Genomic DNA, 26848 nt, shown 5'->3' with positions numbered 1-26848 from the left:
GAGGTGGGCGAAGTCGAAAAGTACCTCAAAAGCCTAAGGGAAAAAAGACAGGTGGAGGTCCCCGATGTCACCACGAACGTGCTAGAAGAGGACCAATCGCTAAATGGTGCTGTGACTCGCACAGAGGAACACCCTGCACAACAGTCACGAGAGGCTGAAGGGGGCCTCGAATACTCTAAACCAAAAGGGCAAGGGGAGGACGACGACGTCAAGACGAAGGTGCTGGAGGGGGACAAACAGCCCTATGGTGCTGCGAGTCCTACAGATAAACCTCCAACACAGTAAAGTGGCGTCGAGCGAACTCCTCCTAACCCTTGAGGAGGGTTCGTTTGACGTGGCGCTGATCCAGGAGCCGCGGCTCTCATCGGGAGGAAAGGTCTCTGGACTTAGCGCGCGCGGGTTTGGCGTTTACTACGCGCAAACGGAAGGACGGGTGCGAGCTGTAGTAATGGTAAGGAAACAGCTGCATTCATATATGCTGCCTAATTACACCACTGAGGACCTCGTAGCGGTGGCCGTTGAGCAAAAGAATAAGCAGGCATTTATCCTGGCGTCCTGCTACATGGCCCATGCTGCGGAGGTCCCACCGATGGAGTGCAAAAGGCTAGTACAGGAGGAAGGGCGCAAAGGGCGGTTGATCATAGGCGCAGATGCAAATGCGCACCACAATGCGTGGGGAAGAGCAGATACGAACGAGAGAGGCGAATCTCTGCTTTGTTACATCCTGCAAACCAATTTGCAGATAGCCAACAGGGGAAATGTCCCTACATACATTGGTCCAACATCCAGCAATGTTCTGGACATTACATTGAGCTCCGAGCGTCATATAACTGCGTATAACAAAGCTTGCCCTCTAAGAAGATTCAGAGGAAAAGCAAAGCCGCCATGGTGGAGCAATGAGCTGAGTCTTCTAAGAAGACAGGTAAAAGAAATGCTTAAGCTCGCAAAGACCGCGGAAAGCGAAGCGTGTCGGGACGAGTACAGGGATCTACTGAGGATATGCAAGCGCGAAATTACCAGGGCCAAGAGAAACTCATGGAAAAGTTTCTGTACGGACATAGAGTGCTCCAGCAAAACAGCACGGAAGTCCAGGGACTAATAAAGAAAGAGAACGGGGAATGGTCTCGTAATAGTGAGGAATCCCTTGAGGTGCTTCTCGATACACATTTCCCATCGGGAGACGGTTTAGAGGAGCCAGCAGACATCACTCACACTTCGATCACGGAGCTAGTAGTGCCGGGCTTGGTGCCCGATACCAAGATCGAGTGGGCAGTGAAGACGTTTTCTAAGTTAAATCGCCGGGCCCAGATGGTATATTCCCGGCCATGCTACAAGTCTCAAGTAGGGCGGTCGTGGAATGGCTTAAAATAATATTCGATGGGTGCATACGACTGAATCATGTATCGCACTCTTGGAGAACTGCTTTTGTAGCTTTTCTACCAAAGGCGGGGAAGATCGGTCACATGTATTCCAAAGACTATAGACCCATTAGCTTAACATCATTTCTGCTCAAAACCTTTGAGAGGCTGATAGATGTGTACATAAAGTCCAACGTGGATGAAAAGCTGCTCTCCACAACACAGCATGCGTACACCAAAGGCAAGTCGGTAGACACCGCATTGCATAGGGTGGTAATAAGCATAGAGAAATCCCTGGAATATAAGGAGTATGCTCTAGGAGTCTCCTTGGACATTGCCGGGGCTTTCAATAATGTTGCAAAATGGGCGATTATGGATGGTCTTAATTACATTAAAGTACATCCTGCCTTAATCAGATGGATCGGCTGCATGTTATTTTGCAGAAAGATAACATCAAAATGGGGATTGTACGAGGCCACGAAATCATTGGACAGGGGCACGCCGCAGGGAGGGGTGCTATCACCTCTGCTGTGGACGCTGTTCATCAACCAACTGCTCAGGCAATTCGATGAGAGACCCGTAAAACTTACGGCTTACGCAGATTACGTTGCAATTGTCATAAGTGGAAAGTGCCTTCCAACGATTAGTTCTTTGATGGATCGGGCGCTTCGCGATATTCATACCTGGGCATCTAATGTCGGGTTGAAAGTCAATGCGGAGAAGACGGATATGGTCTTGTTTACAAAGAGGTACAAGGTCCCAAATTGGACCAGGCCTAAGTTAGGAGGGGTGACCTTACAGGAAAAACCTTGCACAAAATATTTAGGAATCATCCTAGACAGTAAGCTGTCATGGAAGCTCAACGTGGAGGAGAGGGTCAAGAAGGCCTCAACGGCACTCTATGCATGTAAAAGAATGCTGTGGTGTACGTGGGGCCTATCGCCCTCTCTTTCTCATTGGGTTTTGACAGCGATTGTAAGCCCTATTCTATACTATGGAGTTCTTGTTTGGTGGAAAGCCACACAAAAAACAACATACCTCAAAAAATTAGAGGGGGTATGCAGACTATCGGTGCTTAGCATTACGGGAGCCCTGAAAACAACCCCGACGGCTGCACTGTATGCCATTTTGCACATCCCACCTGTAGATCTGGTAGCAAAGAACAAAGCATTAACGACCGCAACCAGGCTCGGTGCTTCGGGGCAGCTTGAGCGCCGACCATATGGCCATAGTAGTATAGCGTCGTCAATCACAAGACGAACATACTACATGATTCCCTATCTGTGCTTCGAGGGAGATCTTAAGGCCACAATAGAGGTGGACGGTTGGCGTAAGGGTGCGCAAATGGCGGACGAGGCGATACATGTGTACACCGATGGTTTCAAAGTAGTGGAAGGAGTAGGGTCTGCGGTATACTGCGCTGATCCGGAAATAAGCAGATCCTACAGGCTGCAGGATTACTGTAGCGTTTTCCAAGCGGAAATGTTAGCCGTAACCAAAGCAGTAGAAACCCTGGAAGAGAATAGCTTAAGCTGCAACCGTGTTAACTTTTACATTGACAGTCAAGCACCAATTAAGGCAATAATCTCGCATAGCACAGCATCTAAATGCGTGTTAGAGTGTAAGCAGTCTCTGGAGAGAATCGGGACTGGGAGAAGCATACATCTATATTGGGTCCGAGGGCATATGAAAATAGATGGGAATGAAAAAGCGGACGAACTATCTAAAAAGGGCGCATCCCTTGAAGCTTGCTCCGTAGATGTCCCAATTAGATTCGGCGAGAGGTGCACATGATCGACCAAGCGGGAAAGGCGTGGGTTCAAGCGCGGGGCTGTAAAGTGTCGAAGATTATGTGTAGGTCTTACAACCTTAGACTAACACAGTTGGTCCTCTCATTAAAAAGAGAGGACTGTAGACTCATGACGGGTATTCTGAATGGACACTGCCTTCTGGCGTCACATGCCTTTAAACTAGGCTTGGTCAGTGATAGCAGATGTAGGAAGTACGGGTTGGAGGAGGAAACGATCGAGCACGTTCTGTGCTCGTGCCCTACACTTGCCAGGCTAAGACTCCAGCTATTAGGAGTGATACAGCTGTCAGATCTAGAAGCAGCAAGTGGCTTAAGTCCTAGGAAGCTTCTAGTATTTGCCAAGAGGACGGAGTTATTTTATAACATAGGTCCTGGTTTTTGATAGGGTTTTTCAGTTTGGTCGTTAAAACAAACTTCTGGTAACACTACGGACTCAATCAGTCTATGTGAGGTCCTCATGGACCGGCCAGTTCAACCTACCTACCTACCTATGATCTATGACCACACAGACTGAATGTTTAAATTGCACAAAAAGCCACTATGTATATTGCACTGTGTAAAGATTTAATACGAAATTAAACTTATAAACTGTTTTCTATTATGTTAAAGAATATTTGTAGAGGTTAAACCTTGTTTACAAAGTAAAAAGAATAACAATTCGAAGAGCGATCAAAAAGACGTGCGCGAACGGCAAGGTTACCAGATAATATGGCGCCAAGATCTATGCAGACAGTACTTATACGTTATTTCCGGGAGTGTGGACGCTCCGTTGACTGTTTAAGTGGTCATATATTCGGCATCACTGCTATCATAAGGCTCCATTACTGATACTTAGCATAGACTTGACTTGACTTGAGAACTGTCACTTACAGTTCTGTTAAATGAACATTGCATGTTACTGATTACTCAAAACTTAGCAACACTTAACTTGACTTAGAAGTGTGTTGAATTTTGATTTTCTATGTAAGTTCTAAGTGACGTTTATATTTTGAGATGCCATTTGTTTGTTTCCATTTCATTTTGACATTTTGTCATACAAATTGACATTTATTGATTATGACGCCAGACTGTATGCGATAAGTGGAGTATAACCGTGGCTAAGTTGCCAAGTTTACGCCAAGTCAAGTCAAGCCTATGCTAAGTATTAGTAATGGAGCCTAAACTCAGTGCAGATCAATGATTGTGATGCTAAGAATATAGTTGGATGGCATTGCAATTGTTTCTTATGAGGGAGAGTTTCTTCTTCGCTATCTCGCAAAATCGATTTAAACGAGTTAAGATGTCCAATGCTTCCTTAACACATAGATACAGTCTTACATACATCTATTTCCATTCGATGAAAAAAAAATACCCGACAAATTTTCTGAACTTGAATTGGAAATTTCAGAACTTGGATTAGAAATTTCTGAATTTAACTTGGAATTTCTGAACTTGAATTGTAATTTTCTGAATTTGAAATGTAAATTTCTGAATTTAAATTGGAATTTCTGAACTTGAATTGAAAATTCTGAACTTGAGTTGTAAATGTCTGAACTTGAATTGTAAATTTCTGAATTTAAATTGGAAATTCTGAAGTTGAATTGTAATTTTCTAAACTTAAACTGGAAAAGGTGTAGACAAATTAAAAAGGGCGGAGCCATGCCCATTTTGAAATTTCTTTTATTTTTGTATTTTGTTACACCATATCATTACTAGAGTTGAACATTGACATAATTTACTTATAACGGTAAAGATATTGAATTTTTTGTTAAAATTTGACTTCTAAACATTTTTTTTTTAAGTGGGCGTGTTCGTCATCGGATTTTGTTAACTTTTATTAGGCGCACATATAGTTCCTGCCAATTTTCATCATGATATCTACAACGACTGTCAAATTACAGCTTACAAAGCTTTTAAATTACCTTCTTTTAAAAGTGGGCGGTGCCACGCCCATTGTCCAAAATTTTACTAACTTTCTATTCTGCGTCATAAGTTCAACTCATCTACCAAGTTTCATCGCTTTATTCGTATTTGGTAATGAATTATCGCACTTTTTCGGTTTTTCGAAATTTTCGATATCGAAAAGTGGGCGTGGTTATAGTTCGATATCGTTCATTTTAAATAGCGATCTGAGATGAGTGCTCAGGAACCTGCATACCAAATTTCATCAAGATACCTCAAAATTTACTCAAGTTGTCGTGTTAACGGAAGGACAGACGGACATGGATAAATGAATTTCTTTTTTCGCCCAGATCATTTTGATATATAGAAGTCTATATCTATCTCGATTAGCTTATGCTGTTACGGATTACCGTTATGCGAACAAAATTAATATACTCTGTGAGCTCTGCTCAGCTGAGTGTAACAAGTAAAGGTGTCTAAGTTCGGGTGTAACCGAACATTATATACTCAGCGTGAACTTTAATTGTACATTTCATTTCAGATAAATTACTTTTATACAAAACACGTGGCACCGCCTGTTAATAAAAAAAATGTCTGCCCATTTCCTCTTACAATAAAACTTGATAAGTGCAATATCATTGTTTCAAAACTATTTTTTGCCAAGTTATAGCTTATTATTCTAGTCTAAGACCCTTTTAAATTGGTTTTATATCTAAGTTGCCGAGGTCTTTAACCGATCCCTTCTATTTTTACTAGAAATATTTTCTGCTATAGGGAACATTTGTGTACACAAATTTATTACGATCTGTTATTTTTCTTCGAGTTATGGCTCCCGAAACATAGAAAATTGCTTAGTCATAAAAGGGGCGGTGCCACGCACATTTTTTTAAATTTGAAGTTTTTCGTATGTATTGTTATAAATCCATTTGGGAAATGAAATACCAGTGATAAAGCTGTTTTGCGCAAAGATATAGCTTATTTTATTTGTCCACGACCCTTTTAAAAATATTTTATATAAAAGTGGGCGTGTTCTTTAACGGATTTCGTTCATTTTTCTTCAAAGCATTCCTTATAGTAAACCTCTCTGTCAAATTTTGTTACGATAAGCTTAACGATTTTTGATTTATGCTTAATAATATTTGTAAAATTGATTTTATCACAAGTGGGCGATGCCGTGGTTATCATCCGATTTCGCTCTTTTTCAATACCAATTTATTCTTGGCCCAGATAAGCTAGTGTGCCAAATTTGGTGAAGATATCTCAATATTTACTCAAGTTATCGTGCTAACGGACGGACGGACGGACATGGCTCAATCAAATTTTTTTTCGATACTGATGATTTTGATATATTGAAGTCTATATCTTTCTCGATTCCTTTATACCTGTACATTGTATAGGTGTACAACCAACCGTTATCCAATCAAAGTTAATATACTCTGTGTGCAAAGCACGCTGAGTATAAAAATAGGTAAGTACTTTGTGTGTGAAAGCAAATTTTCTTGTTTTGACGCTATGACGTAAGCGTAAGTACTTAATTAAATTTGATGAAATTTGAAGATCCTAGCCGTAAAAAAGGGGCAAAAATGACATTTATATGAGGTATATTATATATATACCACCGATCTCTATGATTTTTTCAGACAACAATAGCTGTGTTCTTTTTTTTACATCTATAGACTTTTACGCTTAAACTTTATATGGACTGCTAAGCGTTAAACTTTAAATACACCTCTGAAATTGCTGTGCATAAAATTAGTACTACTAAATTTCAATACGCATTATATTCAGATGTAACTGAAATATGTGTATATGTTTCACCTCTACACTAGTTCTATGTATCACCTCTAAAAAGGTGCGTGTCCACTATTTATCGCAACTGATTCAGCTATATGTTATACATTATGGCCACCAGATTTTAGGTGCATCCTGTTCTGCATATGGTTATTTAACCACCGCCGCTAGATGGGTCTCTTAAGCATTATCTAAGAGAGGATAAGCGTCTTTTTTACGCGCAAACGTAAACGTATACGCTTGCAAAAAATACGGCTAATATATGCTATATGCGTAAGCATTTGGTGAAATTTGAAGCTTCTAGCTGTTAAAATTGGACAGAAATTGCGAAAAGTTTCTTATCTGAGCAATAGGTTTTATGAGATATATACTACTAGCCTTTACCCGCGGCCCCGTCCGCGAGGAAAAAATAAAGTATATGGGTTATTCACGTTAGCCTGCTTATCAACTTATCTGTTTAAATTGTATTATTGTCAATGTATTTTATTTTTGTAATATAGTAAAAAAAAATATCTAAATGTGCTGATAACCTGAAAGTTACGCTTACGTGAATAGTAAAATTCAGTTTTTTCGAATTAAAAAATAAATTTTGTTTTAAGTTAAATTAATTGATTGACAGGAGTGAAGAAATTACTATTCATAGAACGAAGGAGTGAAACTACAATTAGCTAAAATCAAAGAGAATTTTTTAGATGAAAATAGTGTTGCTTTTTCGGGTATTTAGTTGGTTAAAATATCACAAAAGTGTAATTATAGTTATAGCAGTTCGTTACAGAATTCACTTAAAAAACTCAAAAATAGAACGATATTAAAGATAAAACATACCGAATTTTAATTGCAAATAATTTTTAGCAAATCCATGGCCATAAAAGCTTATAATTTAAAAAGGCATGTGTGCTGATCTACCGGTTTCGAAGAGGGCTTAAATACTCCCGGAAGGGTACCAAAATGATACAAAATAGCTCCGAAATGATCCCAACGGGATCCCGGACAAATCCCGAAACCCATCCATAAATGATCCCTGAGGGGTCTCCAAATTATCCCGAAATGAGTCTAACGGGATCCCGAACGGCTCCCGAAAACTATCCAGAAATGATGCCTGAAGGGTCCAAAAATGATCCTGAAGTAGTACCGAGAAAGGCCCGATATAACCCTGACGGAATCTAGAACGGTTCCCGAAAGCTAACCAGAAATGATACAGGAATCTTCCCCAAATGACCCCGAAAAAGTCCCGACATTACACAGGGGGGTCCCGAAACCTATACAGTAATGATCCCCGGATGGATCCCGAAAACCATCCAGAAATGATGCCGGAAGGGACCCTAAATGATCCCGAAAAAGTCCCGAAATTCCCCGACGGGATCCAGGACGGATACCGAAAAACATCCAGATATGATGCCGGAAAGGCTCCCCAAATGATCCCGAAATAGTTCCGAAAAAGTCCCGAAATGACCCCGACGGGATCCCGAACGGAAGTCCCCAAATGATCCCGAAATGACGCTGACGGGATGCCGGACGGATCCTGAAAACCATCCAGAAATGATGCCGAAAGGGTCCCTAAATGATCCCGTGTTAGTCGCGAAAAGTCGCGAAATAACCCCGACGGGATCCCGGGCGGATCCCCAAAACCATATAGAAATGATGAAGGAAGGTACCCCAAATTATTCCGAAAAAGTTTGGAAATGACCCCGGATGGATCCCGAAAACCATCCAGAAATGATGCTGGAAGGGACCCCAAATGATCCCAAAAAAGTCCCGAAATGCCCCGACGGGATCCAGGTCGGACACCGAAAAACATCCAGATATGATGCCGGAAGGCTCCCCAAATGATCCCGAAATAGTTCCGAAAAAGTCCCGAAAAGACCCCGACGGGATCCCGAACGGATACTGAAAACCATCTAGAAATGATGCCGGTAGGTACCCCAAATAATCCCGAAATAGTCCCGAAATGACCACGCCGGAATCCCGGACGGATCCCGAAAGCCATCTAGAAATGATGCCGAAAGGGTATCTAAATGATCCCGTATTAGTCGAGAAAAAGTCCGTCCGGGATCCCGAAAACCATCCAGAAATTATGGCGGAGGAAACCCCAAATGATCCCGAAAAAGTCCCGAAATGACCCAGACGGGATCCCGGACGGATCCCGAAAACCATCTAGAAATTATGCCGAAAGGGTCTCTAATTGATCCCGTATTAGTCGAGAAAAAGCCCGCCCGGGATCCTGGAAACCATCCAGAAATTATGGCGGAGGAAACCCCAAATGATCCCGAAAAAGTCCCGAAATGACCCAGACGGGATCCTGGACGGATCCCGAAAACCATCTAGAAATGATACGGGAAGGTACCCCAAATGAACCCGAAATAGTCCCGAAATGACCCCGACAGGATCCCGGACGGATCCCGAAAACCATCTAGAAATGATACCAGAAGGTACCCCAAATGAACCCGAAATAGTCCCGAGATGACCCCGACGGGATTCCGGACGGATCCCGAAAACCATCCAGAAAAGATGCTGAAAGGATCCCAAATGATCCCGAAAAAGTCCCAAAATGACCCCGACGGGATCCCTGACGGATCCCGAAAACCATCTAGAAATGATACCGGAAGTGTCTCTAAATTATCCCGTATTAGTCGAGAAAAAGTCACGAAATTACCCCGACGGGATCCCGGACGGATCCCGAAAACCATCTAGAAATGATACGGGAAGGTATCCCAAATGAACCCGAAATAGTCCCGAAATGACCCGACGCGATTCCGGACGGATCCCGAAAACCATCTAGAAATGATACCGGAAGGTACCCCAAATGAACCCGAAATAGTCCCGAAATGACCCCGACGGGATCCCGGACGGATCCCGAAAACCATCCAGAAATGATGCCCAAAAGGGTCTCCAAATGATCCCGTATTAGTCGAGAAAGAGTCCCGAAATTTCCCGGACGGATCCCGAAAACCATCTAGAAATGATAGCGGAAGGTACCCCAAATGAACCCGAGAAAGTCCCGAAATGACCCCGACGGGATACCGGATGGATCCCGAAAACCATCCAGAAAATATGCTGAAAGGATCCCAAATGATCCCGAAAAAGTCCCGAAATTACCCCGACGGGATCCAGGTCGGATACCGAAAAATATCCAGATATGATGCCGGAAGGCTCCCCAAAAAATGACCCGAAATAGTCCCGAAATGACCCCGACAGGATCCCGGACGGATCCCGAAAACCATCTAGAAATGATACCGGAAGGTACCACAAATGAACCCGAAATAGTCCCGAGATGACCCCGACGGGATTCCGGACGGATCCCGAAAACCATCCAGAAAAGATGCTGAAAGGATCCCAAATGATCCCGAAAAAGTCCCGAAATGACCCCGACGGGATCCCTGACGGATCCCGAAAACCATTTAGAAATGATACCGGAAGTGTCTCTAAATGATCCCGTATTAGTCGAGAAAAAGTCACGAAATTACCCCGACGGGATCCCGGACGGATCCCGAAAACCATCTAGAAATGATACGGGAAGGTATCCCAAATGAACCCGAAATAGTCCCGAAATTACCCGACGGGATTCCGGACGGATCCCGAAAACCATCCAGAAAAGATGCTGAAAGGATCGCAAATGATCACGTAAAAGTCCCGAAATGACCCCGACGGGATCTCGGACGGATCCCGAAAACCATCTAGAAATGATACCGGAAGGTACCCCAAATGAACCCGAAATAGTCCCGAAATGACCCCGACGGGATCCCGGACGGATCCCGAAAACCATCCAGAAATGATGCCCAAAAGGGTCTCCAAATGATCCCGTATTAGTCGAGAAAGAGTCCCGAAATTTCCCGGACGGATCCCGAAAACCATCCAGAAAATATGCTGAAAGGATCCCAAATGATCCCGCAAAAGTCCCGAAATTACCCCGACGGGATCCCGGACGGATCCCGAAAACCATCCAGAAATGATGGCGGAAGGGTCTCCAAATGATCCCGTATTAGTCGAGAAAAAGTCCCGAAATGAGCCCGACGGGATCCCGGACGGATCACGAAAACCATCTAGAAATGATACCGGAAGGTACCCCAAACGATACCGGAATAGTCCCAAATTACCCCGACGGGATCACAGACGAATACCGAAAACCATCAAGAAACGATGCCAGAAGGGTCCCCAAATCATCCCGAAATAGTCCAGAAAAGATAAAGGAAGGGTCCCAAAATGATCCCGAAATAGCGCCGAAATTGCCCCGACGGGATCCCGAAAACCATCCAGAAATGATGCCGAAAGGGTCCCCAAATTATCCCGTATTAGTCGAGAAAATCTCCCGAAATGACCCCGACGGGATCCCGGACGGATCGCGAAACCTATCCAGAAATGATGGCGGAAGGGACCCCAAATGATCCCGAAAAAGCCCCGAAATTACCCCGACGAGATCCCGGACGGACACCGAAAGCCATCCAGCAATGATCCCGGTAGGTACCCCAAACGATCCCGAAATAGTCAGGAAATGACTCCGTCGGGATCCCGGACGGATCCAGAAAACTATCCGGAAATGCTGCCGGAAAGGTCCTCAAATGATCACCTAATATTCCCGAAATTACCCCGACGGGATCCCGGACGGATCCCGAAAACCATCCAGAAATGATGACGGAAGATACCCCAAAGAAGAGGAAGAAGTAAACGGAACAGAAGTAAACAATTTAGCTTGCGCTCTTTATATTTATTTTAAATTAATATATTGATCTAAAGTAAAAGATAAACTCAATCATTGGAAAGGGAACATTATCTGAATGTCCCAAAAGTGAAGTTATCCTCCAACAACTAATATAAGAAGCAGATACCCTAAAATAATTTTTTGGCTGCAATCACCACTGCACATACAGCTGCACAGCAACAGCAACAAACACATACAACAAAAGAAGTATAAAGGGTAAGTCAAGTGGCATTGGATTGACACAGGATACGGCACAATTAGCGCAGAACTGCATTGGACACCTCCGCAAACCGAGTGTTGGAGTCGCAAAATCCATAATATATAATTATATTGGATTAACCTCCATTAGTGCTCTGTTACTGCGCTACCGACGCACAGTGGCGCCTTTTGAGTTTTTTCTTTGCAAAAATCATAAGTTTTGAACCAATGAAGATATTTTGAAAATTTAAATTGCAAATGAAAGCTAATTACTTGAGGTTTTATTGTGGGAAAGCTCAGAGTGTCACAGATACAGGGTGCTTCAAAAAAATTCGTCAAATTCGAAAATTTTTGAAAAATGCAAAAACAAAATGTTTTTAGTAAAAAATAAAAAAAAATTAAATGAGATTTGTCTTATAATGACGTATTTAAGCATTAAATAAGATAAACTAATGATTTTGATAAGATAGCGTGGCACTGCCCACTTGTGATAAAAAGTTTTATCTAAGTAGTCACGTAATCAATAACTACCAAAATCGATAGACGTATTGTTTCTTTTAAATGGCAATACTCTTATAAAACTCAAATGTCCGTTTTTGGTGCCACAATAACAAGGTGCTTCAAAATACATTGTAAAATTTTACATGTTTTTATACTCAGTTGAGCAGAGCTCACAGAGTATATTAACTTTGATTGGATAACGGTTCGTTGTACAGGTATAAAGGAATCGAGATAGATATAGACTTCCATATATTAAAATCATCAGTATCGAAAAAAAATTCGATTGAGCCATGTCCGTCCGTCCGTCTGCCCGTTAACACGATAACTTGAGTAAATTTTGTGGTATCTTGATGAAATTTGGAATGTAGGTTCCTGGGCACCCATTTCAGATCTCGATTTAAAATGAACGATATCGGACAATAACCACGCCCACTTTTTCGATATCGAAGATTTCGAAAAATCGAAAAAGTGCGATAATTAATTACCAAATACGGATTAAGCGATGAAACTTGGTAAGTTAGTTGAACTTATGATGCAGAATAGAAAAATAGTAAAATTTTGGAGAATGGGCGTGGCACCGCCCACTTTTAAAAGAGGGTAATTTAGAAGTTTTGCAAGCTGTTATTTGGCATTCGTTGAAGATATCATGATGAAATTTGGCAGAAACGTTACTTTTGTTACTATATGTCTGCTTGCTAAAAATTAGTAAAATCGGAGAACGATCACGCCCACTTTTTAAACAATTTTTTTTTTAATTCAAATTTTAAAAGAAAAGTTAATATCTTTACAGAATATAAGTAAATTATGCCAACATTCCACTCCAGCAATGATATGGTGCAACAAAATACAAAAATAAAAGAAAATTGCAAAATGGGCGTGGCTCCGCCCTTTTTCATTTAATTTGTCTAGGATACTTTTAATGCCATAAGTCGAACAAAAATTTACCAATCCTTGTGAAATTTGGTAGAGGCTTAGATTTTAGGACGATAACTGTTTTCTGTAAAAAAGGGCGAAATCGGTTGAAGCCGCGCCCATTTTTTATACACAGTCGACCGTCTGTCCTTCCGCTCGGCCTTTAACACGATAACTTGAGCAAAAATCGATATATATTTACTAAACTCAGTTCACGTACTTATCTGAGCTCACTTTGTATTGGTCTAAAAAATGGCAGAAATCCGACTATGACCACGCCCACTTTTTCGATATCGAAAATTACGAAAAATGAAAAAAATGCCATAATTATATACCAAATACGAAAAAAGGGATGAAACATGGTAATTGTATTGGTCTATTGACGCAAAATATAACTTTAGAAAAAAACTTGGTAAAATGGGTGTGACACCTACCATATTAAGTAGAGGAAAATGAAAAAGTTTTGCAAGGCGAAATCAAAAGCCCATGGAATCTTGGAAAGAATACTGTTCGTGGTATTACATATATAAATAAATTAGCGGTACCCGACAGATGAAGTTCTGAATCACCCTGGTCCACATTTAGTCGATATCTCGAAAACGCCTTCACATATACAACTAAGGGCCACTCCCTTTTAAAACCCTCATTAATACCTTTAATTTGATACCCATATCGTACAAACACATTCTAGAGTCACTTCTGGTCCACGTTTATGGCGATATCTCGAAAAGGCGTCTACATATAGAACTAAGGCCCACTCCTTTTTAAAACACTCATTAACACCTTTCATTTGATACCCATATCGTACAAAAAAATTCTAGAGTCACCCCTGGCCCACCTTTATGGCGATATCTCGAAAAGGCATCCACCTATGGAACTAAGGCCCACTCCCTTTTAAAATACTCATTAACACTTTTCATTTGATACCCATACCGTTTTGTTTGATACCCATATTGTACAAACGCATTCTAGAGTCAACACTGGTCCAATTTTATAACGATATTCCGAAAAGGCGTCCATCTATAGAACTAAGGCCCACTCCCTTTTAAAATACTCATTAACACCTTTCATTTGATACCCATATAGTACAAACAAATTCTAGAGTCACCCCTGGTCCACCTTTATGGCGATATCTCGAAAAGGCGTCCACATATAGAACTAAGGCCCACGCCCTCTTAAAATAATCATTAATACCTTTCGTTTGACACCCATATTGTACAAACGCATTCTAGAGTCACCCCTGGTCCCCTTTATGGCGATATCACGAAACGGCGTCCACCTATGGAAATAAGGATCACTCCCTTTTAAAATACTCATTAACACCTTTCATTTGATACCCATATCGTACAAACAAATTCTAGGGTCACCCCTGGTCCACCTTTATGGCTATATCTCGAAACGGCGTCCACCTATGGAAATAAGGATCACTCCCTTTTAAAATACTCATTAGCACCTTTCATTTGATACCCATATCGTAGAAACAAATTCTAGGGTCACCCCTGGTCCACCTTTATGGCGATATCTCGAAAATGCGTCCACATATAGAACTAAGGCCCACGCCCTCTTAAAATACTCATTAATACCTTTCGTTTGACACCCATATTGTACAAACGCATTCTAGAGTCACCCCTGGTCCCCTTTATGGCGATATCACGAAACGGCGTCCACCTATGGAAATAGGGATCACTCCCTTTTAAAATACTCATTAAAACCTTTCATTTGATACCCATATCGTACAAACAAATTCTAGGGTCACCCCTGGTCCACCTTTATGGCGATATCTCGAAACGGCGTCCACCTATGGAAATAAGGATCACTCCCTTTTAAAATACTCATTAACACCTTTCATTTGATACCCATATCATACAAAGAAATTCTAGAGTCAACCCTGATTCACCTTTATGGCGATATCCCTAAATGGCGTCCACCTCTAGAACTATGGCCCACTCCCTCTTAAAATACTCTTAAATACCTTTAATTTGATACACATATCATACAAACACATTCCAGGGTTACCCTCGGTTCATTTTCCTACATGGTTATTTTCCCTTATGTTGCCACCATAGCTGAGTATTAATGTTCGGTTACACCCGAACTTAACCTTCCTTACTTGTTTTCTTTAAATTTACAAGCCAAATATGTATTTTATTAATAACTAAAATTTATTGACAGTGGTTCAATGAAATTTTATTTGAGCTCAAGATTAAACAGCCAACGAATTTTGGAAAAGGGGAGTGGCACTGCCCATTTATGCTAAAAAGTTTGATCTTACTAACCGCTTTACAAATTTGTAACAAACTCGATAGACGTATTGATGTCTATAAAAATTGAATACTCGTTTGAAGCCAAAATGCCTAAGCTTTAAAATAAATTTGATAAACTTCAGAGGAATGCAATAACGAAAAGTATATATTTATAATTTACTAAATTAATTAATTGTTTTATTTGAAATAAAAAATTAACTTGTACATAGATATTCTATTTTTCAATAAAGTAACAAAATTGATTAGTAAATCTCTTTTTCACTGTTGTGATAAGAAGTGAGAAACTTATTTTACTTAACATAGTCATCGTCACTGGAACATATATCTAACAAAGCAACCATTTCTGAGCTATACGCATCTGTAAGATCTTTTTGTGTTCTTGCGTACCTCATAGATGATATGACTGGATCAGAAGAGATAGCTAACATGTTGAAAAGGCCTTCGTTTTGTCTAACTCGTGATACTTTGCAGGTGTTCATACATCTATATCTTTTGTAGTCCTTGTTTTTAGATTCTTGAGCTTCTTCAGACTATTCTCCTAATGGTAAGCACTGGTACTCTATTAAATCTTTTCCATGTGCTAAATTTTATGTACCGTTGGTGTAAGTTTCTTCTCAGGATACTTTTGATGCAGCAACTCTGTAGTTTTAGATGCATATTCTCCAAATTTGGGTCCATTAACTGGTTCATGGCAGTTTAAAATATTTAAATTACTCCCAATCATTTCACAATATCTCTATCAACTTTTGTTATGTGAGCAGTCACTTCATCGTTTTCAAAAAATCTTCTTAAGAAGTTACCATCATTTGTATTTCCGCATTCATACTTTGGACAGTCAACTCTAAGGCCAATCTCTTTATAGAATGCATCCTGAATTATTTTTTTTCTCCTGTTTTGTTTCTCCTTACATGTTGTATTGTCGACGAAAACTTCTCCTTGTTGTGGTAGTGTATAAGCCAGCTTCAAAACAAATTCCATACATCTTATCCTAGCATGCAAAGGAGAAATTCCATACTCATAATTTAGTTCGTCAGTTATTGAATCATCAACATTTTCAAAGTCTTTTTGGCTCTTACAAATTGGATATTTCATTGTAGATGTCGTATTTGTTATTAAGTTCAAAACTTTTCCATCGACCATTGTTAGAAGAAAATCATGCTTTATTTTAATCACATTCCCCTCTTCAATTTCAATTATTGTTGGTTCTAATATGGCATTTTGATTTTTTATATCACTCACTGTAGCTTTTATGAGTTCCGAAGACTCCTGCTCGTATTGAAATAATATCGGGCGGCACAATATAGTTGATGACGGAGGTGGATTTTTCCAATATTCTGAAGCTTCATCTTTTAGCCGTAATGGAACAATAGAAGCCATAAACATATTACTATCTGTAATTGTTTCATCGTCTACATTTATTCTTTGTTTATATGCGCTTTGTACTGATGATCTATCACAGTCCCACTTAGTTATCAATGCTAGCTCCTTTGGCAGTGATTTCAACTTTCCTTCAGTAAAACTTTGAAGGAGACGTGTAGACGTATGATCCATTAAGTTTTGTAGCTTAATATCAGCTGATACTTCGGTCATTTTGGGACTTAGAGGAACTGCTTCTTTCTTGGCTTGAGTAATTTTTTTGTATCCAGGTAAAATATCGGCATTACGTTGCAATAATGACTTACGCAATATAATATATTTTTTCTTCGTTAAGCCGAGATCTATAAACAGCGCCAAAGCTTCTTCGGGAGTGTATTTCCTAGGTAGCGCATTTGGTGGTGTGGGAATGCTGTTTTTGATCCTCATCAGTCGCACTGGACTTGCTACTGCAACTGCTTTTGTTATATGAGACTTCACGTTTTCTTCGCCTTTTTTATATTTAGTAGCCAGTACTTCTGGAAGATGAGTCGTGGCCATAGCTTTTGTGGTATCAGCAGCTTCCTTTTCCTTGTGTAGGTAGAACACTCTTCTATGGGTATTGTTGGTCTCCATCTAGTTGGATTCATATTAAGTAGAAGAAAATGAAAAAGTTCTGCAGGGCGAAGTCAAAAGCCCTTGGAATCTTGGCAGGAATACTGTTCGTGATATTATATATATAAATAAATTAGGGGTACTCGACAGATGATGTTCTGGGTCACCCTGGTCCACATTTTTGTCGATATCTCGAAAACGCCTTCACATATACAACTACTGCCACTCCCTTTTAAAACACTCATTAATACCTTTAATTTGATACCCATATCGTACAAACTCATTATAGAGTCACCCCTGGTCCACCATTATGGCGATATCTCGAAAACGCGCCCACCTATAGAACCAAGGCCCACTCCCTTTTAAAATACTCAGTAACACCTTTCGTTTCACACCCATATTGTACAAACAAATCCTAGTGTCACCCCTGGTCCACCTTTATGGCGATATCTCGAAAAGGCGTCCACCTATAGAACTAAGGCCCACTCCATTTTAAAATACCCTTTAACACCTTTAATTTGATACCCATATCGTACAAACAAATTCTAGAGTCACCCCAGGTCCACCTTTATGGCGATATCTCGAAAAGGCGTCCACCTATAGAACTAAGGCCCACGCCCTTTTAAAATACTCATTAGCACCTTTCATTTGATACCCATATCGTACAAACAAATTCTAGAGTCACCCCTGGTCCACCAATATGGCGATATCGCAAAGGCATCCACCTAGAGAACAAAGGCCCACTCCCTTTTAAAATACTCATTAACTCCTTCCATTTGATACCCATATCGTACAAAAAATTCTAGAGTCACCCCTGGTCCACCTTTATGGCGATATCTCGAAAAGGCGTCCACCTATAGAACTAAGGCCCACGCCCTTTTAAAATACTGATTAACACCTTTCATTTGATACCCATATCGTACAAATAAATTCTAGACTCACCCTTGGTCCACCTTTATGGCGATATCTCGAAAAGGCGTACACCTATAGAACTAAGGCCCACTCCCTTTTAAAATACTCATTAACACTTTTCATGTGATACCCATATTGTAAAAACAAATTCTAGAGTCACCCCTGGTCCACCTTTATGGCGATATCTCGAAAAGTCGTCCACCTATAGAACTAAGGCCCACTCCCTTTTAAAATACTTATTAACACCTTTCGTTTGATACCCATATTGTACAAACGCATTCTAGAGTCACCCCTGGTCTGCCTTTATGGCGATATCTCGAAAAGCCGTCCACCTATAGAATTAAGGCCCACTCCCTTTTAAAATACTCACTAACACCTTTCATTTGATACCCATATTGTACAAACGCATTCTAGAGTCACCCCTGGTCCACCTTTATGGCGATATCTCGGAAAGGCGTCCACCTATAGAACTAAGGCCCACTCCCTTTTAAAATACTCATTAACACTTTTCATTTGATACCCATATTGTACAAACGCATTCTAGAGTCACCCCTGGTCCACCTTTATGGCGATATCTCGAAAAGGCGTCCACCTATAGAACTAAGACCCGCTCCCTTTTAAAATACTCATTAACACCTTTCGTTTGATACCCATATTGCAAAGACGCATTCTAGAGTCACCCCTGGTCCGCCTTTATGGCGATATCTCGAAAAGGCATCCACCTATAGAACCAGGGCCCACTCCCTTTTAAAATACTCATTAACACCTTTCATTTGATACCCATATTGTACAAACGCATTCTAGAGTCACCCCTGGTCCACCTTTATGGCGATATCTCGGAAAGGCGTCCACCTATAGAACTAAGGCCCACTCCCTTTTAAAATACTCATTAACACTTTTCATTTGATACCCATATTGTACAAACGCATTCTAGAGTCACCCCTGGTCCACCTTTATGGCGATATCTCGAAAAGGCGTCCACCTATAGAAGTAAGGCCCACTCCCTATTAAAATACTTATTAGCACCTTTCGTTTGGTACCCATATTGTGCAGACGCTTCCAGAGTCACCCCTGGTCCACCTTTATGGCGATATCTCGAAAAGGCGTCCACCTATAGAACTAAGGCCCACTCCCTTTTAAAATACTCATTACCCATATTGTACAGACGCATTCTAGAGTCACCCCTGGTCCGCCTTTATGGTGATATCTCGAAAAGGCGTCCACCTATAGAAGTAAGGCCCACTCCCTTTTAAAATACTCATTAACACCTTTCATTTGATACCCATATTGTACAAACGTATTCTAGAGTCACCCCTGGTCCACCTTTATGGCGATATCTCGGAAAGGCGTCCACCTATAGAACTAAGGCCCACTCCCTTTTAAAATACTCATTAACACCTTTCGTTTGATACCCATATTGTACAGACGCTTCCAGAGTCACCCCTGGTCCACCTTTATGGCGATATCTCGAAAAGGCGTCCACCTATAGAACTAAGGCCCACTCCCTTTTAAAATACTCATTACCCGTATTGTACAGACGCATTCTAGAGTCACCCCTGGTCCGCCTTTATGGTGATATCTCGAAAAGGCGTCCACCTATAGAAGTAAGGCCCACTCCCTTTTAAAATACTCATTAACACCTTTCGTTTGATACCCATATTGTGGTGTCCACCTATAGAACTAAGGCCCACTCCCTTTTAAAATACTCATTAACACCTTTCATTTGATACCCATATTGTACAAACGCATCCTAGAGTCACCCCTGGTCCACCTTTATGGCGATATCTCGAAAAGGCGTCCACCTATAGAACTAAGGCCCACTCCCTTTTTTAAATACTCATTAACACCTTTCGTTTTATACCCATATTGTACAGACGCATTCTAGAGTCACCCCTGGTCCGCCTTTATGGCGATATCTCGAAAAGGCATCCACCTATAGAACCAGGGCCCACTCCCTTTTAAAATACTCATTAACACCTTTCATTTGATACCCATATTGTACAAACGCATTCTAGAGTCACCCCTGGTCCACCTTTATGGCGATATCTCGAAAAGGCATCCACCTATAGAACTAAGGCCCACTCCCTTTTAAAATACTCATTAACACCTTTCATTAGATACCCATATTGTACAAACAAATTCTAGAGTCAGCCCTGGTCCACCTTTATGGCGATATCTCTAAATGGCGTCCACCCATAGAACTGTAGCCTACTCCCTCTTAAAATACTCTTTAATACCTTCCATTTTATACACATGTCATACAAACACATTCCAGGGTTACCCTAAGTTCATTTTCCTACATGGTGATTTTCCCCTATTTTGTCTCCATAGCTCTTAGCTGAGTATGTAATGTTCGGTTACACCCGAACTTAGCCTTCCTTACTTGTTTCATTTAGAAATGGTGTTACCAGATTCTTGTATTACACAAATATAATGAACTTGGGTACAGAAATTCAGAAATCCTAGAAAATATTTTACCGACTTACTTTGCTGTTGTGTTTAAAAAGTTTTTCACAATAATTAGAAAAACTATATCGTTAGCTTAATGTGAAAATGTGCTAAGTCACTTTTTTTGAAAAATTGTATTTTAAAGCAGTTTTAAAACTGAATTCAAAATACATCGATCACAAAAAAAAAATATTTAAAATTTTCATTTCTACGTGCTGTGGGCCATGATTCAATCACAAGAGGTTTGCTCGACAGACACATTTTTTCACAATTGCAGCCATTTTGCTCCCAAATCGAATTGGCATCCGTTAACTGTGTCGTTTCTTTGCGAATTTTCGAAAAATGTTAGTAGTAGAAATAGGGGGCCATTAGTTTACAAATGCCCGATAAGTACTGAACTGCATAATTCCTTAGAACTTTTTTTTTAGTTTTATAGTGAATTTATTAACTATGCCTCGATCTATTAGTATGGCTGAACATTGAACATAGGTAATTTTATGAAAAGTGAGGACACCAAGAACTCGTGCACTTTCGTAAACCTGTAAATATACAAAGCCTAAATCAATTCAAAATTCATCGTTCAACGTCAAAACCTCGACTATTAAATTGATTCACATAAAAATGTCATTAGTATATAATAGAGATGCCATAACGACACAGGATTCTACTGCTAATACGCGTCCAAAAATATCGTGAGAGGTGACCTCGACAACAATAATCCGAAGGCGGAAAAGAAAAAATGTATCTCAGTCCGCAAATATTTGCAGTTGAAGTTGGCAATTTTCATGTGGTTGTTGTAATGTTTTTGTGCACTGAAAAAGATTTTGTGTACAAAGGGATTTTGCACGCATTTAATTTTGGTCCCACCTCGTTGGTGGACCGGCCAGGGCAATTTTTTATAAGCTCGGCTGAAGGCCGCCAACGCAACCAGGGGGTAATTTTTCGGGTTTTCGTCAATATCTTTTTAACGAGTAAACTTTTTATTTCTACCCTCGAATTATTGTTATCGAGGTCAATACGCGCCTTTTGACACTTCTCTGGATATTTTTGGCCGCGTATTAAAAGTCGACCTTCTCTTCTATTAATTTCGTATGTTCGGAAGATTCATCTCCATTTAAGAATTTGGGGATTTCGTTTATATTTAGAATATTATGTATATACTTATTTGATATAAGTATTCGGACGTCGTGAGGTAGTATCAAATGAACGCATTCCGAATATTCTAAATTAACGGTTTATTCGGAACGCTTCCATGAAGAGCTTTTCGAAATTTCAGAATAAAAAGGCGAATACTCCCTGTGTAGCAGGACCGCACAAAAGCTTAACTCTTCTGTCAAAGTTCTAGACAATAAGACATTGTCTTTTATTTTTGTTTTTGTCAGTTCATTGCGGCTGCTGAGTAGCGTATTACCCCATGTCGGCTGCCTGTTCAAAATCGTGCTATCTCAAAATATTTTTCAAAAATTTCCCAATTCAGGATTTGTCACAAAACCGCCCTATATTAGAGTTAGATTGAAGAACGTCTTATCTCAGAATGCTTTTCATTAACTCCCTCTTATGTCAAAATACATTGAACTTATGCTCATATAGGGAGTTTTTGAAACAAATTTTGAAATAGTGCATTTTTGAATAAAATTCTAACTTACGGCATTCTTCAAACAATTTCTGAAAGAATGACCAAACCAACATAACTTTATCAATTCGCGAAATATTTAGGAGAAAATGAATTATTTCCCCAAAAACTTTTGGCATTTACAAATCTATTATCACTACTAATATGCTACCGAAGATACTTTCTACTACCATTTTCACTGAAGGGAATTGAATTATTCCCCCTTTTCCTTACTTCGTAAAAGCAACCCATCCAGATTTTTCACTTTGGGAGTGTCAAAGATGTTTCATCATTGGAGAACAAACCTCTAGTAATTGAATCATACTGTGGGCAATGATGTGTAAATGTGATAAGTCAACCTGTCAATAATATCAACCTGAATTACTAGTCATTCCTTTTTGCGCGCATTTTATTTATTTATTTAAGTCATTCAGTCTTATAGCTCATGCTTTGTTGTTGTTGTTGTATTAACGTTAAACAAAGACACTCCCCGAAGGCTTTGGGGAGTGTTACCGATGTTGATGGCCCTTTGCCGGATATAGATCCGTTACGTTCCGGTAACAAAGCACTACTAAGGTATTACTAGCGCGACCATCTCGGGAACGATTTATATGACCACAATCAACCTTCTAGGCCATCCCACCTTCCCCATCCCTTAGTTCCATGAGGAACTTGGGGTTGCCAGAGCCTCGGCTGTCAATGAAACAGGATTCGCCACGTTTAGGTGAGTTGACATTTGGGTTGGAGAAGCTACATATATATTGTGCTGACAACCCCTTGAGAGGGTTGCGAACACAACCCCTTGAAATTTGATTTACCCAATTGAGACATGCCTTTGGTGTTTGATAAATGCTTTCCCATTACTCTAATCTACTTCAATTCTTACATGTCGATAACTACATGCCTTGTTACAGACTAGTTAAAAATAGAAATCAACTCAAGCTTAAACTTATATAAGCTGTTATTAAAATTAAGAACACTACTGAATCTATTTGCTAGATGTATAGTCCTAGTTATAGGTTCATTCATAGCATAATTCGTTTTATTAGTTTTTTAGATTAATAATCTATTATGCCGAAGATCACGCAGTGGAATATATGGAATGAAAAAATTAGATAAATCAGAGCAATTCGTGCTAAAGTTTATTACATTATAGGCAAGCATGAGTGAGATAAAAGTTCTTCTGTTATGCAAAGCCTGAAGACGAAGCAATTTGTGACTGCTGGTATATCATGGAAGATCGTCTGACCAGTGAAGCATACGTAAGAAATTTTGTAGACATTTTTGGAACTTTCTCAACTTTATAGGAGTTAGATTCATAGAAAGGGTTCCATATTATTGAGCAATATTCAATACCACTTCTGACCAAGGATATATAAAGTGCCTTCAACGTCATAGGGTCCTTAATGTCACTGGTGTTACGTCTACTTGCAACAAATTTTGGAACAACGAAATCAATGTGACTAGAAAAAGAGAGTTTGGAGTGAAAGATTACACTCAAGTCTTTACTTTCTTGACAACGATTAAGAGATTTAGCATTTAGTTTGTAGATAAAGTAGGTGGCAGTTGTCTTTATGGAATAAGATAAAACACAGCATTTGTTTGAATTTAAAAATAAGTTATTGTCTGCGCACCATCCGGCAAAAGAATACAGATCAGAACCGTTAGAAATAAAATAAATAAATAAATGTAAGGCGCCATAAAATTCGAAGAGATTTTAGGTCGAGCTTCTCTTCCAATTTACGTCGTGTTCCTTTTTTTAAATTTTTCCTACAAATTGGCGGGACGGGACCTACTTGTTTTATGCCGACTCCGAACGGCATCTGCGAGGCAGATGAGTTTTCACTGAGAGCTTTTCATGGAAGAAATACACTCGGAGTGCTTGCCAAACACTGCCGGGGGGCGACCCCGCTTAGAAAAATTTTCTTCTAATTGAAAAACCGTATTTCTAAAATTTTGATGTTGCTTTGCCTGGGGTGTGAACCCGGGGCATTCGGTGTGGTAGGCGGAGCACGCTACCATCACACCACGGTGGCCGCCGATAGTTAGAAATAATTTGACAAATCAAGAGTTTTTTTTTGTGAAATATATAGTTTAAGTGTTATATTTCAATCATTAAAGGGGAGGAGTGATGGGGAAACATATTGAGTAATAAGTGCTAAGTCAGAAGAAAAAATTTGTTTTGAGTGAGGAAATTGTGCCAAGTCATAAGATAGCTGCTGGGTAGAATACATGATTTTTATTTATCTTATTCAAAGCTTCTACACTCAAAAGTATTGCAACTAAGGTATCCTCGTTCACAGTTTTGAAAAAAAGGTTATTTCAAAAATTTTTAGTTTTTTTCGTCTCCTGTAAAATTCGTAAAAGTGACTTAGCACATTTTCACATTAAGCTAACGATATGTTTTCTATGCTTTTTACACTTAGAAGAGTAACTTCATGTAATAAATTAAATTTTTTATGAAAATCAATAACACTGAACTGAACAATTTTCGCCATGCTATAAAATTAAAATACTGTTTCACAGGAGCAACACTATTGTGACTACATAAACCCAGTTTCAATCTTTTACGTCCCTGCACAGAACCCTTATTGACCGTTTTCAACCGGAACAACAATGGCAACTCAGATTTTTCCGTTATGTTAACTTAAGCGAGTGCCTGTCAGAAAGAAGTCATTGTACTTATCCACAATGTTCACAATAGTACTGTTATTTCTGTTGTCTGTTGAAGACAAGCATGCTAATAATTCCATACAAGATTTCAGAAGAAATATTCGCCGAAGATATCGACGTTCTTCCGAGTTTTTATCAGCTTTCGGCAAGAACTGTTCCCCAAAAGCGAAACGACATTTAGATACGAAAGCGGTTCGACATTTGGAAAATATTTCGATAGGAATAGGAAGTTGTTAAAACGATAAGACGAAAAGTATCGAGGAGAAAGTATATCTGTATCACGAAAGTTATACGCAGAACTGAAGCCATTTGAGTGGCAAACAGATACACCTTCGCGAATATCTCGTCAAAGCTGGGTTAACAGGAAGCGCATCTGGGAAGTCAAGAAAACCAAAAATGCAAATAAATTCGTTTGCCATAAATGAAAGTGCGAAAGTGTGTTCCTGCGAATGCAAGGACTAGAGAAAAATTTTGGGTTTTAAAATTATATAATAATATCTGGAAGGAAAACTTTGAAAAGGCATGCATAGATATGTTTTCAACAGACTGCAGAAATAAATCACCGATTTGATAACGTGGCCGAATCGATCCCCTCGGTATTTTAAAATTTAGTTTGCGTGTGAACGCATTGAATGTAGCCAATAGCCTATCAGAAATCAGATTCAGCGGGCTCAATGAGGTTATGTTAGGTTGAACTAGCTGGTCTGTGAGGACCCCAAATATACTGTATGCGTCCATTGTGTTTGTTTAACGACCAAACTGAGAAATAATATTTAAAAGCAGGACCTATCTTATAAAATAAGTCCGTCCTTTTGATAAAGCTTTCTAGGACCTATGCCACTAACTGTGCTATATCTTATTTAAATACAGGAAAAATTCAAAAACAGGATGTATATATTTCTCTAAATTTAAACCAAAGGATATATAGCAGTATGTGCTTTACTAATATACCGATTTGACTCTTAAAATGTCTTTTAATTTATAATACACTTTTTTTCTGAAAGGATAATATAATTTAGTTACTTACCTAGCAATCAGCATTTTGTAAAATATTAGATTGAAGAAATCACAACAAACTATCACTTACGTCTTCGACACTAAAACTGACAATGTGATATTAAAATTTTTCACACCTTTTATACTTGCAATCTATGCCGATTTTTTCAGCGAAATTTCCACACACACACAAAACACATTATACCATTCCAAATAACAAAACAAAAACAGAAAGTAGCCTAAGTTCGGGTAATATTGGATAGACTCTACAGAAAAAATGAGATACAATCACGCAAAGCGACAGTTTCGCAATAGATTTAGGTCCGCCCCTTTTTTTTAAGATACATATACAAATTGGCGGCCATCGTGGCGTGATGGTAGCGTGCTCCGCCTACCACACCTTATGCCTTGGGTTCCCATCCCGGCCAAAGCAACATCAAAATTTTAGAAATAAGGCTTTTCAATTAGAAGAAAATTTTTCTAAGCGGGATTGCCCCTCGGCAGTGTTTGGCAAGCGCTCCGGGTGTATTTCTGCCATGAAAAGCTCTCAGTGAAAACTCATCTGCCTGCAGATACCGTTCGGAGTCGGCATAAAACAAGTAGGTCCCATGCGGCCAATTTGTAGAGAAAATCAAGAGGAGCACGACGCATATTAGAAGAGAAGCTCGGCGTTAGATCACTTCGGAGGTTATCGCGCCTTACATTTATTTTATTTACATATACAAATTTCTATTTTCTACATACTCGCGTCTCTGTTATGTGCATTTCCTAACACAGTGTAAAAAAAGTAAACTATTTGGCCAATTTTCGTGTATTCACAAAAGATGT

General features: G+C 39.8%; 1 protein-coding gene across 1 annotated transcript in view; it reads right to left on the bottom strand.

The window, feature by feature from the left end:
* LOC137250418 (uncharacterized) overlaps nucleotides 1-26128 on the bottom strand; it is a 78229-nt gene extending 52101 nt beyond the window's left edge. Inside the window, exon 1 of the mRNA XM_067783190.1 lies at nucleotides 26052-26128. Within this exon, the coding sequence (XP_067639291.1) occupies nucleotides 26052-26065 (14 nt within the window). The 5' untranslated portion in view covers nucleotides 26066-26128. The remainder of the gene's footprint in view (nucleotides 1-26051) is intronic.
* Nucleotides 26129-26848: the final 720 nt, after the last annotated feature.

Source organism: Eurosta solidaginis, chromosome 1 (assembly GCF_040869045.1).
Source record: "Eurosta solidaginis isolate ZX-2024a chromosome 1, ASM4086904v1, whole genome shotgun sequence".
Classification (NCBI taxonomy): domain Eukaryota; kingdom Metazoa; phylum Arthropoda; class Insecta; order Diptera; family Tephritidae; genus Eurosta; species Eurosta solidaginis.
This window is presented reverse-complemented; position numbering and strand designations above follow the sequence as displayed.